The sequence below is a fragment of the Meles meles genome, chromosome 8 (genome assembly GCF_922984935.1).
Source record: "Meles meles chromosome 8, mMelMel3.1 paternal haplotype, whole genome shotgun sequence".
In the NCBI taxonomy this organism is placed as follows: Eukaryota; Metazoa; Chordata; class Mammalia; order Carnivora; family Mustelidae; genus Meles; species Meles meles.
This window is the reverse complement of record NC_060073.1, coordinates 47,252,156-47,273,308: the sequence shown is the minus strand read 5'-3', so window position 1 is coordinate 47,273,308 and position 21,153 is coordinate 47,252,156. Positions and strand designations below refer to the sequence as shown.

At 41.4% G+C, this 21,153-nt stretch overlaps 1 protein-coding gene across 4 annotated transcripts; it reads right to left on the bottom strand.

Moving 5' to 3' along the window:
• Positions 1-511: 511 nt before the first annotated feature.
• LOC123947914 (vitamin D 25-hydroxylase) lies at positions 512-20,257 on the bottom strand. Of its 4 annotated transcripts, XM_046014231.1 has the most exons (6): positions 19,986-20,109; positions 18,560-18,703; positions 4,688-4,829; positions 3,472-4,104; positions 2,551-2,880; positions 512-1,725 (listed from the first exon to the last, which is right to left on the bottom strand). In XM_046014231.1, exons 2-6 carry the CDS (start codon positions 18,587-18,589, stop codon positions 1,550-1,552), a joined length of 1,311 nt encoding a protein of 436 aa, XP_045870187.1. In that variant the 5' UTR covers positions 18,590-18,703; positions 19,986-20,109; the 3' UTR covers positions 512-1,549. The 4 variants fall into 4 exon arrangements, with proteins under 4 accessions (XP_045870187.1, XP_045870184.1, XP_045870185.1 ...); XM_046014228.1 differs by lacking the exon at positions 18,560-18,703 and having other exon boundaries at positions 19,986-20,257; XM_046014229.1 differs by lacking the exon at positions 18,560-18,703 and having other exon boundaries at positions 3,613-4,104; positions 19,986-20,257.
• Between the last annotated feature and the right edge of the window lie 896 nt (positions 20,258-21,153).

Below are 21,153 nucleotides of genomic sequence, written 5' to 3'. Positions count from 1 at the left end.
TAATCCCACTCAAAAGACATAGCTTTAAAAGATGGGCACGTAACTTAGTTAGGACCTACGGGACACAAAGAACAGTTTTGGGAGAAAATCTGAAAAGCTCCCTCACTCCCCCAGAAACAATCCAAGCTCGGTCTCAACAAGGAGGCAAAGCACATGTACTTCCATAAGTAAGTCTTAAGATAAAGCTGAGACCATCTGGGAGGCAAAATTGAGGGATGTAAACAAGAGATCCTTCATGACACTGTGGAGCATGTAGGTCATACCTACTCTCAAACTGCCACACTACCGCCTAATTTCTCCTTTATCATTCAAGTAAATTTGCCCAGGACTTTTTCCTCTTGCAACCCAAAACATCTTAATAGATCAGAGATGCAAAGACTCCCGATTCATCACACAGAAACTTGAAAATATTAAAGTTAAATTCATATTCATAATAGAAGTCGTTGTTAAGTGCATTTACTCTAAGGCTGTAACTATTCATGAGCCACGTTACAAGAGCAGAAATCCTTGATGTATAACCTTAGAAGAAATCATGTTACAATAACTATAAATGGGTGAATATACATACCAGTTTGAGCAGGACAGTCACAGTTCATGCTTATTTTCCTGGCATCATTATTACTAGAAGCCCATCATCCTCAAGTGTCCCAATGTACACATTTACCCGGGCTTTAAAACATGTTTTTTGGATTTGTACAGTATTTTCTTCAGAAAAATAACAGTAACCCAAGGAAATGGCTGGAGACCTTTAAAAGGTAAAACAATTCCATCTTTAAGAGCTGTGATGGTTTAGAAAAAAAAATGGTACTAGGAAAAATGTCTGTGCCTATAAAGAATAGTTACTTTTGGAGTATCATTTTTTATTATAATTACATTACTGTAATTTCCTTCTACTGAACTGGTGGTAGGATGAATACCTGGGGCACAGGGACCCTCATTTATAATAAGAACAAGGTAATTCTTATGCAGACATAATAGGGAGCAAGATTTGAAAGCACTGGCAGTTCCTTAAATACATAGATATTTCCTTTATTATCTGCCACTATGTCTAAAATATCTCTGTACTCCAAACTCATTTATTTAGGTTCTAATTTCTTTAGTCCTCTATTAAACTGGTCTCCTACCACACTACCCATTAATGATAATATCTTATCAGAAGGGAACTGGCATTGGCATCTGGAAGCAAAGCCCCCTGGACAAGAGCAAGATGGAGTCAAGAAAGGAAAAGGGGTGCCTGGTGCTCAACAAGAGGCTGAAAAGTCAGGCTCTGCTCAGGGCATCCATGGCCCGGCTTACTTAAGCAACATCTGTCATTTGCACCTCTGTTTTCCTCCACAGATAATTCCACCTTAGAAGTCACAAAAGCTTGGAAAAAAAACCACAGGTAATGCTTATTTTTGCTTCAGTACTATTTTCAAAGACATGTCTGTGTTCGTTTGGCTTTGTGATGCTGTGACTTTTTGTCCAAACACACACACCGATTAGATAAACAAGGTTCAGGGGTAAAAGGCAACCAGATAACATTCTCCCACAAGATGTCCATGCACTTTCAGCGTCTTTCTGCACAGATGAGGTAGGGCTGGGGTTGCAATGTCATGCCTAATCTAGGCTTCAGATCGGGAACCAGCCCGTGTGGGAAATGCATGTGAAACCGCTGGAGCAATGCTGTGAAAAACAGGAACATCTCCAACCGAGCCAGCTGCTCTCCAAGGCAATGCCTTTTCCCTAAACAGAAAAGAACAGACATAGTTTTTAAAAATCCATAGTATTTACCAAAATTTACATCTACTATATGGGTACCATTCAGGAAATCTGGTATTTAAAAGAAAGTTAGAGGCAGTTATGCTTATTAAAAGGAATAACAACTGGCACTTCAGCTCCCAGAGCCCATTTCTTTACCTTCTCTTGTATCATGGACTTCTGTAAACTTATTAATCCCCCTCCACACTTGCCTTGCACACTGCAACACAGCCCACGATATGCCATGAAAGATCATATCTCAGGAGTGCCATTTTGTTCTGTAGACCAGAAGTGCATTTCATTTCAAATGACTAAAAGTGAACCCTTTCCCAATGAAAGGAAGAGTTTCCAGTCCGTCTTCCATGGGTCTTGTGGTCTGTGTACTTTTTCACCGCAGAAGCAATATTTTTGGAGATGAAGTACAGTAAGCGAGGAGCCAAGAAAGCTATGTTTCAGTTGCACTTCAAATTCGGATGTCATTTCTTCCCCTGCGTCTCAGTTTCTCAAGCTACCTGTTAGTGACTTCTAGCTCTACAGGTTTTGATTACAAGCCAAAATCCACAAGCAAAAAAGTTTCAGAAGAAGCCAGACCTTCTCAACACTTTCTTTCTAGTTACTGAATTAACTGTTGAGTAGAAACTGGTGTCAATGACCTCTAATTATACCAATCTCTCCTGCAAGAATCACCGCTGTATTTTCAGAGTTGGAATCTTTAATTCTACAACAGAATGCTTCTGATTAAGATATCATACATCATCAATCATCATTACCCTCTGCTCTAAAGTTGTATCCCTGTGAAAGTTCTCTTACCTAGGGAAAAAGGAACCAAAGCCTCCTTCTTGGCAAAATATCCACTGCTGTCCAGAAATCGCTCAGGAGAGAATATTTCTGGGTTTTTCCAGTACTTTTCATCAAAATGGACAGAATAAAGGTTGGTAATTACTGTTGTGCCTTTAGGAATGGAATAACCACGTACAACTGCATCTTCAGAGGTTGCATGGAAAATCCCTAATGGCACGATATTACAGAATCTTAAAACTTCATGCAAAACTGCCTCCGTATAAGGCATTTTGCTTTTGTCATCCCAAGAAGGCGTCCCAGTGGGCCCCATAATTAAATCGATCTCTTTCTGAACTTGTCCTGTCAGAGAAAAAGTGTTCAAGTTATTATGCAATTCTTAGAATTCTATCCAAAGTCATTTCCCTTTGGATAACCTATAATAAGTCAACAAGGTATGGTGACAGCCAGATTCAGACTTTTCACTATCTCGGAGTTCTATTTGAAAATATGCTATATATTGTGTGCCACCAGAAACCAATATTCTGAGTATCTTTGTTGTGAAAAACACACTAAAATAAAAATAAAAATTAAATAAATCAACAATTGGAATAACATCACTCTCGGCAAGGGAAATAATGAAACATAAAACTTGAATTTAAAAAAAAAAAAGCAGGGTTCAGGTCCCAGCTCTCCCATTCCAGGGGCTGAGCTTGGGTAAATCAGCTACTTAGCCTCTCCCCTCTTTTATCAACAGGCATAATAAGACCTGTCTCTGAGGTTCTTACATGACTTGAGAGAACAGATATAAAACTCTTTGTAACTATGAAATACTTTTCTTCTTGGCTAGCACAGCAGAAATTCCTAAATAAAATGTTTTGTACATAGCCAAAGGCTCTAAAACATGTGTGAGCCCTAGATGTAGGATAGCCCTGAGGTCAAGAGGACCCTCACCTTGAATGTTAGGATAAAGGGCCATGAAAAGAATTGCCCACCGTAGCACATTGGTTGTAGTTTCAGTTCCAGCAATGATGAGTTCACCCACGGAAAAAATGAGGTTTTCTTTGGAGAAAGTACATGATGGGTCATTTTTACCTTGATCCATCTCATCTAAATAAGCATCGACAAAATGCTGAGGTGACTGAGGCTTTCTGTTGATAGAAGCTTTTTCAATAAGTCTGGAGAGAAAATCATAAACCACAGCTGCATTTCTAAAAAGCTGGTGATGTTTTCCAAAAGGGAAGATGCCGATCCATGGAAAGGCATTATACAGGAAGACTGAGGCACTGGCAGCCAGTTCCACATTTTCACTAAATAACTCAATCATGTGCTGAAAATCAGTGTCTTCATAAGTGAATCGTTCTCCAAAAATGATCAGATTGGTTATGTTTGAAACAGCATTTGTTATTAACTGTTTAAAGTCAAAAGGTCTACCTTTGTATGTTTCAATAACATCAATAAAAAATTTGGTTTCTTCTAAGATTTTAGATTCAAAAGACTTTTGGCCATATCCGAAATAGCGGAAGCTATTTACAGCTAATTTTCTGTGATCAACCCATCCTCGGCCGTATCTGGAATTGAGTAAGCCTGGAAAAAAAAAATTAAACAAACTTTATCATTCCTACATTCCTGTATCAAACACCTGAAAATGCTACAGAGTAAAAAAGGATAGTTAGTCATGCTTCTCCAAATTATCTTTCTCTAAAACTAAAACTAGACCTTGTTCCCTGCCACAGAATATTGTCAACAGATAAAGCTTGCCTACTTTTTATCTGGGACAGGCAGAAAAGACCTGTAATTCTCCCACCACAAGAAACTAGACAGTCCTGGGTAATTCATCCTGGATGAACTAAACCCAGTGACTTTATTATCTAACTATTACAATAAGCCTTATCTACAAAAGAAAAATCACTGCATGTACCTTGGACTAAGAAAACAACTGAAACTCATCCTTATAGGATCAGAAATTTTCTTTTTCTGTTTCTAGATTTTAGAAGACAGGTTATCTCTTGTTAAAGGCATATGCTACTACCAAGATAACCCTGGGAAAGGCTAAGGAAGCCAGGATGAGGTGTCAGTGTGGTGGAAATACTCAAGGCAAAAGGAGGATACTATGAATTGAGTGTCTGTGTCCCCACAAAATTAACTAGATAGGTGAAAATAAACATACCTCCCATTTTTGTCATCTTCATGAATAAAGGAAGGCATGGTCTGTCTGCAAAAATCTCACTTTGATGAACAAGGCATTCCTTTACTACATCATAACCATTTAAAACCACAGCTGATATACCTCCGAGATCTAAACTGAAGATCTTTGAGAAGAAAAGAGAAACAACATTTAAATGACAAAATGGAGAAATGGAGAAATAAACTAAGGAAATCCACTAGTGCTAAGCCCGGTTTTCCCAGTATTTGTTACTTCCCTGAAAATGGCAGGATGTATTATTCAACTGACAATTTCTGAGTGCCTTCTGTCTACAAGGCATAACAACCATGATGATTTCATTACCTGGTCAGTGCCTGAAAACATAATCTTACAAATGGTATAAGGAAGAGAGTACTGGGCTCAGAAAGCCTAGATTCTAGTTTAAGCTTTGTCATTAAACAAATATAGGAACCAGGGCAGAACCCTTAACCTTTCTGGACTTCAGGGTAGCCGCAGGAAATATGATACTTGCTTCGGATGCTCTTTTTTTTTAGATTTTTATTTATTTATTTGACAGAGAGAAATCACAAGTAGGCAGAGAGGCAGGCAGAGAGAGAGAGGGGGAAGCAGGCTCCCTGCCGAGCAGAGAGGCCGATGCGGGTCTCGATCCCAGGACCCTGAGATCATGACCTGAGCTGAAGGCAGAGGTTTAACCTACTGAGCCACCCAGGTGTCCCCCCCCCCTTTTTTTTTATTTGACAGAGAGAGATCACAAGTAGGCAGAGAGGCAGGCAGAAAGAGAGGGGGAAGCAGGCTCCCCGCCAAGCAGAAAAACCCGACTCCGGGCAGAAAACACGACCGGAGCCAAAGGCGGAGGCTCAACCTACTGAGCCACCCAGGTGCCCCGCTTGGGACGCTCTTAAGATTCATTCCAACTCAACGCATTCAGTGAGATCTAGGAATCTCTTTTTATTTCCAAAATAAGTGAGGAAGCAGCATCATCTCTATATTATTTATTACTCCAGACTTAGATAGAGGAGGGGATTACCTGAGAGATAACTTTGAAGAATAAATATATTACAATAAAGCTCATTTTATTTGGGTCCCCGACTTTCATGAGGTTAAAACAGCTGGCCCCAGAGGAAATGTGATATTGGAGAAAAGGCATTTACCACATAGGCACAGGTAGGTGCCCCTCAGCTAAGGGGAAGGCAAGACAGATTATCCATCCTATGTCTTGCTGGAGCTTCTCATGCACTTTAGCTCAGGTTCACTTAAAACAGAACACCTCCCAAAGTCTATTCTAGCTAGCCCAATGAGGGGCTAGCTCATCTCTGTGCAAATAAGTAGAGGAGTTTTTTATTTTTTTAATTTTATTTATTATTTATTTTTATTTTAAAATTATTTTTATTTTTTAATAGCCCGCTGCCCCTCTCCCAATCCCACCTCCCCCCAGCAACCCCAGTTTGTTTTGTGAGATTAAGAGTCATTTATGGTTTGTCTCCCTCCCAATCCATAATGTATTTTTATCCTCAGGGGTACAGGTCTGTGAATCGCCAGGTTTACACACTTCACAGCACTCATCATAGCACATACTCTCCCCAATGTCCATAACCCCACCCCCCCCCCCCAGCAACCCTCAGTTTGTTTTGTGAGATTGAGTCATTTATGGTTTGTCTCCCTCCCAATCCCATCTTGTTTCATTTATTCTTCTCCTACCCCCTCTAAGCCTCCATGTTGCATCTCCATTTCCTCATATCAGGGAGATCATATGATAGTTGTCTTTCTCCAATTGACTTATTTCACTAAGCATGATACCCTCTAGTTCCATCCACGTCGTCGCAAATGGCAAGATTTCATTTCTTTTGATGGCTGCATAGTATTCCATTGTGTATATATATTATCCATTCATCTGTTGATGGACATCTAGGTTCTTTCCATAGTTTGGCTATTGTAGACACTGCTGCTATAAACATTCAGGTGCACGTGCCCTTCGGATCACTACATTTGTATCTTTAGGGTAAATACCCAGTAGTGCAATTGCTGGGTCATAGGGTAGTTCTATTTTCAACATTTTGAGGAACCTACATGCTGTTTCCAGAGTGGTTGCACCAGCTTTCATTCCCACCAACAGTGTAGGAGGGTTCCCCTTTCTCCGCATCCTCGTCAGCATCTGTCATTTCCTGACTTGTTAATTTTAGCCATTCTGACTGGTGTGAGGTGATATCTCATTGTGGTTTTGATTTGTATTTCCCTGATGCTGAGTGATGTGGAGCACTTTTTCATGTGTCTGTTGGCCATCTGGATGTCTTCTTTACAGAAATGACTGTTCATGTCCTCTGCCCATTTCTTGATTGGATTATTTGTTCTTTGGGTGTTGAGTTTGCTAAGTTCTTTATAGATTTTGGACACTAGCTACTTATCTGATATGTTGTTTGCAAATATCTTCTTCCATTCTGTCAGTTGTCTTTTGGTTTTGTTAACTGTTTCCTTTGCTGTCCAAAAGGTTTTGATCTTGATGAAATCCCAATAGTTCATTTTTGCCCTTGCTTCCCTTGCCTTTGGCGATGTTCCTAGGAAGACGTTGCTGTGGCTGAGGTCGAAGAGGTTGCTGCCTGTGTTCTCCTCAAGGATTTTGATGGATTCCTTTCTCACACTGAGGTCCTTCATCCATTTGGAGTCTATTTTCGTGTGTGGTATAAGGAAATGGTCCAATTTCATTGTTCTGCATGTGGCCGTCCTATTTTCCCAACACCATTTACTGAAGAGGCTGTCTTTTTTCCATTGGACATTCTTTCCTGCTTTGTCGAAGATTAGTTGACCATAGAGTTGAGGGTCTATTTCTGGGCTCTCTATTCTGTTCCATTGATCTATGTGTCTGTTTTTGTGTCAGTACCATGCTGTCTTTATGATGACAGCTTTGTAATAGAGCTTGAAGTCCGGAATTGTGATGGCACCAACTTTGGCTTTCTTTTCCAATATTCCTCTGGCTATTCGAGGTTTTTTCTGGTTCCATATAAATTTTAGGATTATTTGTTCCATTTCTTTGAAAAAAATGGGTGGGATGTTGATAGGGATTGCATTGAATGTGTAGATTGCTTTAGGTAGCATAGACATTTTCACAATATTTGTTCTTCCAATCCATGGGCATGGAACATTTTTCCATATCTTTGTGTCTTCCTCAATTTCTTTCATGAGTACTTTATAGTTTTCTGAGTATAGATTCTTAGCCTCTTTGGTTAGGTTTATTCCTAGATATCTTATAGTATCTCTTATAGTTTAATTTCTCTTTCTTTTGTCTTGTTGTTGATGTAGAGAAATGCAACTGATTTCTGTGCATTGATTTTATATCCTGACACTTTACTAAATTCCTGTACAAGTTCTAGCAGTTTTGGAGTGGAGTCTTTTGGTTTTCCACATATGGTATCATATCAACTGCAAAGAGTGATAGTTCGACTTCTTCTTTGCCGATTTGGATGCCTTTCATTTCTTTTTGTTTTCTGAATGCTGAGGCTAGGACTTCTAGTACTATGTTGAATAGCAGTGGTGATAATGGACATCCCTGCTCTGTTCCTGACCTTAGTGGAAAGCTCTCAGTTTTTCTCCAGTGAGAATGATATTTGTGGTGGGTTTTTCATAGATGGCTTTGATAATATTGAGGTATGTGCCCTCTATCCCTACACTTTGAAGTGTTTTGATCAGGAAGAGATGCTGTACTTTGTCAAATGCTTTTTCAGCATCTATTGAGAGTATCATATGGTTCTTGTTCTTTCTTTTATTAATGTATTGTATTATATTGATTGATTTGCAGATGTTGAACCAACCTTGCAGCCCTGGAATAAATCCCACTTTGTTGTGGTGAATAGTCCTTTTAATGTACTGTTGGATCCTATAGGCTAGTATTTTGGTGAGATTTTCGCATCTGTGTTCATCAAGGATATTGGTCTGTAATTCTCTTTTTTGATGGGATGCTTGTCTGGTTTTGGGATTAAGGTGATGCTGGCCTCATAAAATGAGTTTGGAGGTTTTCCTTCCATTTCTATTTTTTGGAACAGTTTCAGGAGAATAGGTATTAATTCTTCTTCAGATGTTTGGTAGAATTCCCCTGGGAAGCCATCTGGCCCTGGGCTTTTGTTTGTTTGGAGATTTTTGATGATTGTTTCAATTTCCTTACTGGTTATTGGTCTGTTCAGGTTTTCTATTTCTTCCTGGTTCAGTTGTAGTAGTTTATATGTCTCTAGGAATGCACCCATTTCTTCCAGATTGTCAAATTTGTTGGCGTAGTGTTGCTCATAGTATGTTCTTATAATTGTTTGAATTTCTTTGGTGTTAGTTGTGATCTCTCCTCTTTCATTCATGATTTTATTTATTTGGGTCCTTTCTCTTTTCTTTTTGATAAGTCTGGCCAGGGGTTTATCAATCTTATTAATTCTTTCAAAGAACTAGCTCCTAGTTTTGTTGATTTGTTTTATTGATATTTTGGTTTCTATTTCATTGATTTCTGCTCTGATCTTTATGATTTCTCTTCTCCTGTTGGGTTTAGGTTTTCTTTGTTGTTCCATCTCCAGCTCCTTTAGGTGTAGGGTTAGGTTGTGTATTTGAGACCTTTCTTGTTTCTTGAGAATGGCTTGTACCGCTATATATTTTCCTCTCAGGACTGCCTTTGCTGTGTCCCACAGATTTCGAACCGTTGTGTTTTATTACCATTTGTTTCCATGTATTTTTTCAATTCTTCTTTAATTTCCTGGTTGACCCATTCATTCTTTAGAAGGATGTTGTTTAGTCTCCATGTATTTGGGTTCTTTCCAAATTTCCTCTTGTGATCGATTTCTAGCTTTAGAGCATTGTGGTCTGAAAAATAGGCAGGAAATGATCCCAATCCCAATCTGGTTGAGACCTGATTTATGACCCAGGATGTGATCTATTCTGGAGAATATTCCATGTTCACTAGAGAAAAATGTGTATTCTGTTGCTTTGGGATGAAATGTTCTGTATATATCTGTGATGTCCATCAGGTCCAGTGTGTCATTTAAGGCCTTTATTTCCTTGTTGATCTTTTGCTTGGATGATCTGTGCACTTCAGTGAGGGGAGTGTTAAAACCCCCTACTATGATTGTATTATTGTTGATGTGTTTCTTTGATTTTGTTATTAATTGGTTTATATAGTTGGCTGCTCCCATGTTAGGGGCATAGATATTTAAAATTGTTAGATCTTCTTGTTGGACAGACCCTTTGAGTATGATATAGTGTCCTTCCTTATCTCTTATTAGAGTCTTTGGCTTAAAATCTAATTGATCTGATATATGGATTGCCACCCCCCGCTTTCTTCCGATGTCCATTACCATGGTAAATTGTTTTCCACCCGCTCACTTTAAACCTGGAGGTGTCTTTGGGTCTAAAATGAGTTTCTTGTAGGCAGCATATTGATGGGTTTTGTTTTTTTATCCAGATACCCTGTATCTTTTGATTGGGACATTTAGCCCATTAACATTCAGGGTAACTATTGAGAGATATTAATTTAGTGCCATTGTATTGCCTGTAAGGTATCTGTTACTGTATATCGTCTCTGTTCCTTTCTGATCTACTACTTTTAGGGTCTCTCTTTACTTAGAGGACCCTTTCAATATTTCTTGTAGAGCTGGTTTGGTGTTTGCAAATTCTTTCAGTTTTTGTTTGTCCTGGAAGCTTTTTATCTCTCCTTCTATTTTCAATGATAGCCTAGCTGGATATAGTATTCTTGGCTGCATGTTTTTCTCGTTTAGTGCTCTGAATATATCATGCCAGCTCTTTCTGGCCTGCCAGGTCTCTGTGGATAAGTCTGCTGCCAATCTAATATTTTTACCATTGTATGTTACAGACTTCTTGTCCTGGGCTGCTTTCAGGATTTTCTCTTTGCCGCTAAGACTTGTAAATTTTACTATTAGGTGATGGGGTGTGCACCTATTCTTGTTGATTTTGAGGGGGGGTTCTCTGCACCTCCTGGATTTTGATGCTTGTTCCCTTTGCCACATTAGGGAATTCTCTCCAATAATTCTCTCCAATATACCTTCTGCTCCCTCTCTCTTTCTTTTTCTTCTGGAATCCCAATTACTCTAATGTTGTTTCGTCTTATGGTGTCACTTATCTCTCGAATTCTCCCCTTGGGGTCCAGTAGCTCTTTGTCCCTCTTTTGCTCAGCTTCTTTATTCTCTGTCATTTGGTCTTCTATATCACTAATTCTTTCTTCTGCCTCATTTATCCTAGCAGTAAGAGCCTCCATTTTTTATTGCATCTCACTAGTAGCTTTTTTGATTTCAACTTGGTTAGATTTTAGTTCTTTTATTTCTCCAGAAAGGGCTTTTATGTCTCCAGAGAGGGTTTTTCTAATATCTTCCATGCCTTTTTCGAGCCTGGCTAGAACCTTGAGAATTGTCATTCTGAACTCTAGATCTGACATATTACCAATGTCTGTATTGATTAGGTCCCTAGCCTTCGGTATTGTCTCTTGTTCTTTTTTTGTTGTTGTTGTGAGTTTTTCTGCCTTGTCATTTTGTCCAGATAAGAGTCTATGAAGGAGCAAATAAAATACTAAAAGGGTGGCAAAGACCCCAGGAAAATGCGCTTTAACCAAATCAGAAGAGACCCTAAATCGTGGGGGGGGGGGGGAGTGAGAAAGGGGATAAAAAGAAGTTCAGAAAAAAAAAAAATTAAAAAAAGAAAACAAAGAAAAAATAAAAAAAGAAAAAATATATATATTTGATAAACTAGTTAAAAAACGTTAAAAAAGAGAAGGGTAAATGTTAAAAAAAATTTATCAGAAGGAAAAAAATTGAAAAAAAATTAAATTAACCACAAGACTAAAGTATCATGGGGAGAAAGCCATGAGTTCCGTGCTTTGCTTTCTCCTCTGGAATTCCGCTGCTCTCCTTGGTAGGTGAACTTGGTCTTGGCTGGATTTCTTGTTGATCTTCTGGGGGAGGGGCCTGTTGTAGTGATTCTCAAGTGTCTTTGCCCGAGGTGGAATTGCACCGCCCTTACCAGGGGCCGGCCTAAGTAATCCGCTTGGGTTCGCTTTCCTGGGTTCGCTTTCTGGAGCTTTTGTTCCTCTGTAGAGTTCTGGAGGATGGGAATGAAAATGGTGGCCTCCCAGTCTCCGGCCCGGAGGAACCAAGAGCTCGGAGCCCCACTCCTCAGTGCGCCCTCAGAGAAAAGTGCCAATTACTCCCATCTCCCTGGCCTCCAGCCGTGCTCCGAACTCACCCAGCCTGCGACCGGTTCAAGGTAACCCCGAGCTCACTCCTTGGCTCTGTCTCTGTAACCGGCTTCCCCGGTTCAATATCTGTGAGCTCTGCAACACTCAGACACCCCCGATCCTTCTGTGACCCTGCGGGACCTGGGGCCACATTGACCCCGTGTGGGCTTCACCCTGGTTTAGCCTCTGGAGCGACGTCCCTCAGTGGAGCAGACTTTTAAAAGTCCTGATTTAGTGCTCTGTTGCTCCGCCGCTTGCTGGGAGCCAGCCCCTCCCATTGCAGTCTATCTTCCCGTCATTTTGGAATCACTTCTCTGCTGGTCCTACCTTCAGAAAGTGGTCGATCTTCTGTTTCTAGAATTGCTGTTCTTTTTCTCTTCGATCTCCTGTTGGATTTGTAGGTGTTTGCAATAGTTTGATAAGCTATCTAGACGATCTCCTGCTACCCGATATAGTCTCAGCCTGCTACTTCTCCACCATCTTCTGAGACCCGCCCTAAGTAGAGGAGTTTACACTAGTTTGGGGGAAAAAACCCAAATAGGAAGTTAAATGGGAAACAGAAGTTCAGCAGAAGTAATGAAGGAAAAAAATTGTGGTGAAGACCTCCAAGCAGGAACAGAAGCACCCGCTGAACAAGAGTCTTTGGCATAGGGAGAGGCTCTGCCAATCAAGCAGTAGAAACGTCCAGAACCTTGGGGGAGTAGCATGGACTACGTGTGGCAAGCAGTGGCATTAGTCAAAAGTGGCAGTGTAAGAGTTTCAGTGCCAAGAGAATGGCTACCAGCTGAGCAAAAGTGGGACTCTTTCAGTTCCCAAAGCAGTAATGGAATGGTCTTAAAGTCATTTCCCAGAAGTGTAATTTTAACAGATATAAAGGGAAAATGCATCCTCCTGTGTCTCCTATAATCTCAACACTCTACTTTAACTCTCTGACACCAGCTGTGTGGGTTTTCCACACCACAGCAATTCTGGGACACCAGCTAGGTATCCTAGAATTTAACTCAATTCTGACACTATCTACCCAGGGATAGTGTCAGAGCCCACAAGTTAAGGGTTCAGTCCCTCAGGACTGCTCCCTGTCCCCACTTCAGATTCCATTCGCAAGTCCAGGTGCTTCTAACCAACAGGCTATAAATCAGAGGTTCCCACGACTTGGGTCCCGTTAATATCCTAGAGTGATTCAGAGAATTCAGGGAAAGAATTACTAGACTAATGGTTTATTACAGAAGGACACAGATCAGGAACAGCCATATGGAAGATATGCGTAGCGAAGGTATGGGGAAAGGGGACTGGAGTGTCCAGGTTCTGCCCAGGCATGCTTTCTATCCTCTGCTCACCTCTACCTATTCACCAACATGGAAGCTCTCTGAACTCTCTAATTTAGAGGTTTTTATGGATGTTTATTACCCATGCAAAATTAATTACATCATGGGCCATTGGTGACTGATTTATCTTCCAGCTTCTCTTCCTTTCCCAGAGGTAATGGGGGTATGACTGAGAGTTAGAACCCTCTAATCATGATTGGTTCTCTGGGCAATAAACTCCCATTTTAGGGACTGCCCAAAAAGTACCTCATTAGCATAAACTCTGGTGTGGTTGAAAAGGGTTTGTCATGAATAACAAAAGACACCTTTATTACTTTCAACACTTAGGAAATTCCAAGGGAAGAAACAAAAACCAAGTATGTATTTCTTATAATAATCACAAGTATCATAGCAGGAAAGGATGGCATTAGTGAACAGGCAGTTAGTTGTTCCAATGCAGGAAAAAAACAGACGGATGGTTTCACAAGAATGGCAGAAGACCCCGTGGGTTGAAAGCTGTGTTAATATGGAGCAAAAACAAACAGGAGAGTCATATTACAGGGGGAAGCTACCACGTATGGACACTGGATTACAAAGACTAAGGAGGAGCCATGGCTTGATAAAGTTGTTATACAATCTACCTTCACTCAAATATTTGGTCCCCTATTTGAGGGTAAAACTGGGGAAACTGTCATTTGAAGTAGCATCTATTCTAGTATATGCTGTTTTCAAGGACTTTCAATAAAGGTTTGTGAAACACTTTCCTTCCCTTCTAGAAGTCAGTCTGCGGTCATCAAGTTTCTTCCCCTCCCTGCAAACCAGCTCTGCCCACAATTTTTCACTGTCTCAGTAATGAGCACTCCATCCATCCTTCCAGCTGTTCAGGACCCAAACTGCCTATGTTGACTCTATTTTTCTCCCCAACCCCGCATCACTGCTTCGAATCACATTGCTCCTATTTTCAGAATATAAGCAGGAGATGGCAATTTCTTAACCTTCCATCCCTGACACTCTGATCCAAGTCACCTTCATTGTCCTCCATGTTATCACAACAGCCTCTCAACTTGTTTCTTTATAAGTGATTCTCAACATGACATCCTCTGTTTCATGGCCTCTGTATGTGTTCCTTTGGCCTGGAATGTTCTTTCCCCAGTTATTTCTAGAGTTTGCTCCTTCATTTCCTTTAAGGCTTTGCTCAAATGTCTTCTTTGTGAGGCCTGCTCTACCCCCCAGTTAAAATTCTACCCCTTAGCCTTCTCCATCTCCTCCCACCTAATTTAGTTGACTTCACATTCTGCACTCTGATGTATTATATGATTTACTTATTCTATTTATATCATCCATCTCCTCCCCGCCCACCTCGGCACCCAGGAGAATGTAAGCTACACTAGGACAGGGATTTTTACTACTGTTTTGTTTATTACTATATCTTCACACCTAGGACAGTATGTAGCAGATGCTGGTAATTGATAACTGTTATGTTGAATATGGAGACATACATCTAAGTATACTATTACAGAACACCATTGGTGATGGGCTAGTAAGAGAGGGATGAGAAAAGAGCCATTGATGAAAACTGATAAACAACTGTCTGCCACTTTTCAACCTTTGCTTGGGCTGTTTTCTCACTTGAAGTGCCTCCCTTCACTGCCATACTATCTAAACCATACCGTGTCTTTAGGGAACATCCTCTATGAAGCCCTTCTTGGTGCACTCTCCTTTTTATTCTGGGGATGCAAGACTGTTTCAATATTCAAAAACCAATCCAAGTGATGCACCACATAAACAAAATGAAAGATAAAAATAATATGATCAGGGGCATCTGGGTGGCTCAGTCATTAAACCTCTGCCTTTCATGATCAGGTCATGATCCCGGGGTCCTGGGATCAAGCCCCGCATGCAGCTCCCTGCTCAGTGGGAAGCCTGCTTCTCCCTCTCCCACTCCCCCTGCCTGTGTTCCCTCTCTGGCTGTGTCTATCAAATAAATAAATAAAATCTTAAAAAATATATGATCATTTCAATAGATGCAAAAAAAGCATTTGAAAAAATTCAACATCCATTCACAATGAAACTTCTCAACAGAGTGGGTTTAGAGGGAATATACCTCAATATAATACAGGCCATATATGACAAACCCACAGCTAACATCACATATAATGGTGAAAAACTAAGAGTTTTTTCTTTAAGATCAGGAACAAGACAAGGATGTCCACTCTCACCACTTTTATTCAACATAGCACTGGTAGTCCTAGCCACAGCAATCAAGGAAGAAAAATAATAAAAGGCATCAAAACTGGTAAGAAAGAAGTAAAACTATTTGTAGATGACATGATACCATACATCGAAAACCCTAAAGACTCCACCAAAACACTATCAGAAGTAACAAGTGAATAAGTAAAGTTTTAGACCACAAAATCAATATATAGAAATCTGTTACATTGCCATAACAAATAAAAAAGTAGCAGAAAAAGAAATTAATAAAAAATTCCATTTATGATAGCACCAAAAATAATAAAATATCCAAGAATGAATTTAACCAAGGGGGTGAAAAACCTGTACTCTGAAATCTATAAAACACTAATGAAAAAAATTGAAGATGACACAAATGGAAAGATATTCCATGTTCATGGATTCGAAGAATCAATATTTTTAAAATGTCCATACTATCCAAAACAATCTAAGATTTATGAATTCCTATCAAAATACAAAGAACATTTTTCACAGAACTAGAAATTCTAGAACAAATAATTCTAAAATTGGTATGGAACCATAAAAGACCCTGAAAAGCCACAGCAATCTTGAAAAAGAAAAACAAAATTGGTGGTATTATAATCCCAGATGTGAAGATATACTACAAAGATATAATAATCAAAATACTACGATCCTGTAACAAAAACAGACACACAGATTAATGGAACAGAAAAGAGAGCATAGAAATAAACTGCTGATTATACAGTCAATTAATCTACAACAAAGAAAAGAATATGCAATGGAGGAAAGACAGTCTCTTCAACAAATGGCGCTGGGAAAACTGGACCAATACATGTAAAGAATGAAACTGGATGGCTTTCTTTTTTTTAAAGATTTTTTATTTATTTATTTGATAGAGAGAGATCACAAGTAGAGAGGCAGGCAGAGAGAGAGAGAGAGGGGGAAGCAGGCTCCCTGCCGAGCAGAGAGCCCAATGCGGGACTGGATCCCAGGACCCTGAGATCGTGACCTGAGCCGAAGGCAGCGGCTTAACCCACTGAGCCACCCAGGTGCCCCCTGGATGGCTTTCTTATACCATATATAAAAATAAACTCTAAATGGATTAAAGACCTAAATGTGAGTCGTGAAATCATAAAAATCCTAAAAGAGAAGATAAAGAGTAATCTTCTGGTCATTTCCCTTAGCAATTTATTTATGGATAGGTTTCCTCAGGCAAGGGAAACAAAGGCAAAAATAAACTACTGGGACTACACCAAAAGAAAAACTTTTACACAGCAAAGGAAACCAATAAAAAAACAAAAACAGCAATAGCAACAAAAAACTGAAAAGGCAACCTACTGAATAGGAGATGGTATCTGCAAATGATATATCCAAAAAGAGTTTGATATCCAAAATATATAAAGAAATTATACAACTCAACATGAGAAAAACAATCCAATTAGAAATGCGCAGAAGGGAGGGGCGCCTGGGTGGCTCAGTGGGTTAAAGCCTCTGCCTTCAGCTCAGGTCATGATCCCAGGGTCCTGGGATGGAGCCCCGCATCGGGCTCTCTGCTGAGCGGGGAGGGGAGCCTGCTTCCCTTTCTCTCTGTCTGCCTGTCTCTCTGTCTACCTGTAATCTCTGCCTGTCAAATAAATAAATAAAATCTTAAAAAAAAAAAAAAGAAATGTGCAGAGGACCTGAATAGGCATTTTTCCAAAGAAGACATACACATATCATAAGACACATGAAAAGATGCTCAACATCACTAATCAACAGGGAAATGTACATCAAAGCCACAGTAAGATATCACCTTATACCTGTCAGAATGGCTAGTATCTGGGGTGCCTGGGTGGATCAGTCGATTAAATGTCCCTCCTCATGATCTCAGCTCAGGTCTTGATTTCAAGGTTGTGAGTTAAGCCCCAAGTGGCTCCACGCTGGGCATGGGGCCTACTTAAAAAAAATGGCTGGTATCAAAAAGAAGAAATAATGAGTGTTGGCAAAGATGTGGAGAAAAAGGTTCTCTTGTACACTGTTGGTGAGAAAGTAAATTGCAGCCACTGCAAAAACGGTATGGAGGTGCCTCAAAAATTAAAATTAGAAATAGTATACAGGGGCACTTGGGTGGCTCAGTTAGTTGTGTCTGACTCCTGGTTTTGACTTACATAGTGACCTCAGGAACAACTCTGTGCTCAAGAGGGAGTCAGCTTCCCCTCTCCTTTTGCCCCTCCCCCAACTTGTGTGGGTCCATGCGCCTGCCTGCTCCCTCTCTCTCTCTCTCTCTAAAATAAACTTTAAAAAAAAATAGCATACAATTCAGTAATTCCACTCTTCGGTATTTGTCTAAAGAAACTGAAAACACTATTTCAAAAAGATATATGCACTGCTATGTTTATTACAGCATTAATAAGTACAATAGCCAATATACAGAACCAATCTAAATGTCCATCAATACATGAATGTATGAAGAAGAAGGAATATAGGGGCACCTGGGTGGCTCAGTGGGTTAAGTTTCTGCCTTCGGCTCAGGTCATAATCTCAGGGTCCTGGGATTGAGCCCTGCATTGGGCTCTCTGCTCAGCAGGGAGCCTGCTCCCCCCACCCCACCGCCTCTGCCTGCCTACTTGTGATCTTTGTCAAACAAATAAATAAAAACTTAAAAAAAAGAAGATGAAATATAATGTATACACACACAATGGAATATTACTCAGCCATAAAAAAGATGACAACATGAATGGACACAGAGGCTATTATGCTAAGTGAAATAAGTCCAACAGAAAAAGACAAATACCATATAATTTCACTTATATGTAAAATCTAAAAACAAAACAAACAAAAGCAGAAACAGACTCATAAATACAGAGAACTGGTGGTTGCCAGAGGAGAGAGGGTGGGTGGGAGGATGAAGGTGAGAAGGAGGTACAACCCTTCAGTTATGGAATAAGTCATGGGAATAAAGCGTACAGCACAGGGAATATAAGAAAAGCAACTTCCTATTCTGCAAGACAGCATTTCACATAATTGGCTTAAAGATACTTTTTACGTTATAGGTCTAATAAATTCTTTTGCAATTAATAACCAAGAACATTTGAGTAGCAGTTTACTGGTTCTAATTATTATCATTACTCATGAGGAAATATTAAAATTCAGAGAAAAGTTGAGTTTTACCTGACAAGAGGACTCAACTTCTAGTCTCATGCTTCCACACCTTAGAATCCTCTCTAGGATATTATGAGAATATTATGGTACCAACACGCCAGAGATCATATACATTCAATGGCAATCACAGAAATCCATTCAACTCCTAGAGCACTGGAAGGTTGACAATAAAATGTAAGAATTATATACATCTGCTTTAGGTAAGACTACTTTCCCTTTTACAACGTCAACCATTAGAGAGGTGCAGAAACCTAGGATAATTCCTATAAACACTGGTTTAAAGAAAGACCGAAACCCCAACCTGAAATTCCACAACTGGTAAACAGCAACACTATACTATTCCTTCAAAGCACTCACAATTTGTGGTCGATATTTAGAGTCACGCTCTCTCCCCGGGCTCTAGCTCCCTAACACCAGGCAGTGTCTGTCTTCCTCACCACATCCTCGGCCCCTGGCAGAGCCTGGCTTGTTGCTGCACAGGTGTGAAGGCAACAATGGATTCAATACAGAACAGGTGAGCTCGGCCCGAGTCAATGCTCTGGAAACTTCTGCCTTCTTCTGAGGTCAGGACACGCTTCCCATCACAGGCTGGAGTTCTGGCCTTTTGCTCTGCAGGGAGCAGCGGGGCGGCTGTGCAAGTCCCTCGGCATTTCTGTGCCACATTTTGCTTCTCTGCAAAGGCTGGAAGTAGCTCAGCGGGACTGTTGTGAGTTTCAGTCAGGGCACCTTGGAAGGGAGGTTGGCCCCCCGCGGTGCAGTCCCAGTGTTTGCTCTGAGGATGCTCCTGGCCAGTCAGGCCCACACTGCTCACTGCGCTGTAGGACCCCGCACTGATTTTTACTCATTAATTCACTCGCTCTTTCATACTTATTTTCCAGAGCCTATCTTGGCCTGAGGCCTTCTCCTGCGCTTTCTAATATCCACAGTAGATGCCTAGACCAGCCATCCTTAGATTAACATTAATCTTGACCTAGAACTTGGATGCTTCATTTTCACGAGAAGCCACGGGTAGAACAGCACACACGTCTAGCACCCAGCCAACCAAAAACCAAAACCAAAAACAAAAACCAACACCCCCACAAGCAAACAAAATACCACTCCCCAACGGCCCGGGGCCCCACTGCGCAGGCGCGGAGCACAACCTTGGCGCCCTCGGGACCCAGGACCCACGGCGCAAGCGCGCAAGCACTGCCACAGGCTCCTGGTCTGGTCCCGCGAGGCGTCGGAAGGGTGGAAGTCCTGACTGGGCGGGGTTCCCCTGGCGGGGCGCGGCCTCCAGTGGGACTCCGACCCACCCCGACCCCGGAAGCCCGTTTCTGTCCACGTCGCTAGTACACGGAAGGGGCATCTCGGCAGGTCGGGCCCAGGAGCGGCCGTCAAGTCCACCCCTGAGGAAGGCCCGGGCCCTCCCATCCCGCAGCTCGTCGGGCTGTACCTCGCCATACATCTGGCTCTGCTTTCTCATGTAGATGTGGGGAAGCTCGCCGGAGGCGGCCAGCGAGTAGATGTTGCCGATAAATGGCAGCCCCGACGGCCCAGGGGGGAAGCCAGTCGGCCGTCTCTGCTTCAGCAGCTGGTGGATCCCCAGCGCGAAGAGCAGCAGGAAGAGGGCGCCTCCGAGCGCCGCGGCGCATGCCGCAGCACCCGGAGGGTTCCACATAGCCTGGCCGGGGGCTGGAGCACGAACCCCGCCACCTTGGACCAGGCTCACCCTCCTGCCCCGCCGCATTCCTATTGGTCGGACACCCCCAGGTCCCGCCACCGTTCCCTGGCCATTGGTTGGCCGCTCTGGACATTGACTCCTCCTTCTGCCGGGCTCAGAGTCTAGGCGCAGAGGCGGGTGCTACCCTTCGGATCTGGGCGTGGCTCCAGTCGAGGTGGAGGGTGGGGGCCTTTTCCGGGTGTTAAGCCAGAGCTTGCGAAATACTTCTGCACAGCTTGGGTCTCTGGGATAGAAGGATCCTTCCTCCCTGGACCCCAGCTCTTAATGAAGGTGAACTTTTAGGAACTCTTAAATATTTAAGAGTGAAAAAACTGCAAAGGTTATCAGAACTCAGTTTTGAACTAAACCTGCCAATCTTAAGAATTAACACTCGAGAACTGACTCATTAATATATAAAAAAAAGTTATCTGTTCTTTTTTACTCATTTGTTCATTTTACGCATTGATTTTTTTGTATGTGTTCTCTCCTAAGAATTGTGATTTCACAACATTCAGGTAACCTGAGTTAATCATGTATCTTTTCACTCCTTTCTGGTCTTCCCAAACTGGTTACTTCTTGGCAATCACAGAGGACTCAGTAATCTGCCCTTACTTAGGGATGGTACTTGTGTAGGAAACAGGCAGAAAAAAATGTAGACAAAATTGTCCTTATAACCTGCAGCCCATTGACAAATACTTTAGGCAGGCAGAGTATAACATTGTTCCAGGATGCGCCCAACTATCATAATGTGAATCCCTTTCTAGACAGAAGGATAACCTTGGCTTGACAAATAGCAAAGTCTCAGGTTTTCAACATGAACATCCTTTTGGAACCTCCCTTATATTTACTTCCTCCAACCCCAAAGTATATAATCAGTTGATCCTCCCAATTCCTGGGTGCA

Bases quoted from the DNA above. Each gene is read 5' to 3' on its own strand.
- LOC123947914 (XM_046014228.1), bottom strand. From the start codon at position 20,210: ATGTGGAACCCTCCGGGTGCTGCGGCATGCGCCGCGGCGCTCGGAGGC. The intron at 4,830-19,985 runs GTACAGCCCGAC...TTCTTCTCAAAG, and splicing joins AGAGCCAGATGTATGGCGAG to ATCTTCAGTTTAGATCTCGG. The intron at 4,105-4,687 runs GTATGTTTATTT...TTTTTTTTCCAG, and splicing joins GAAGATGACAAAAATGGGAG to GCTTACTCAATTCCAGATAC.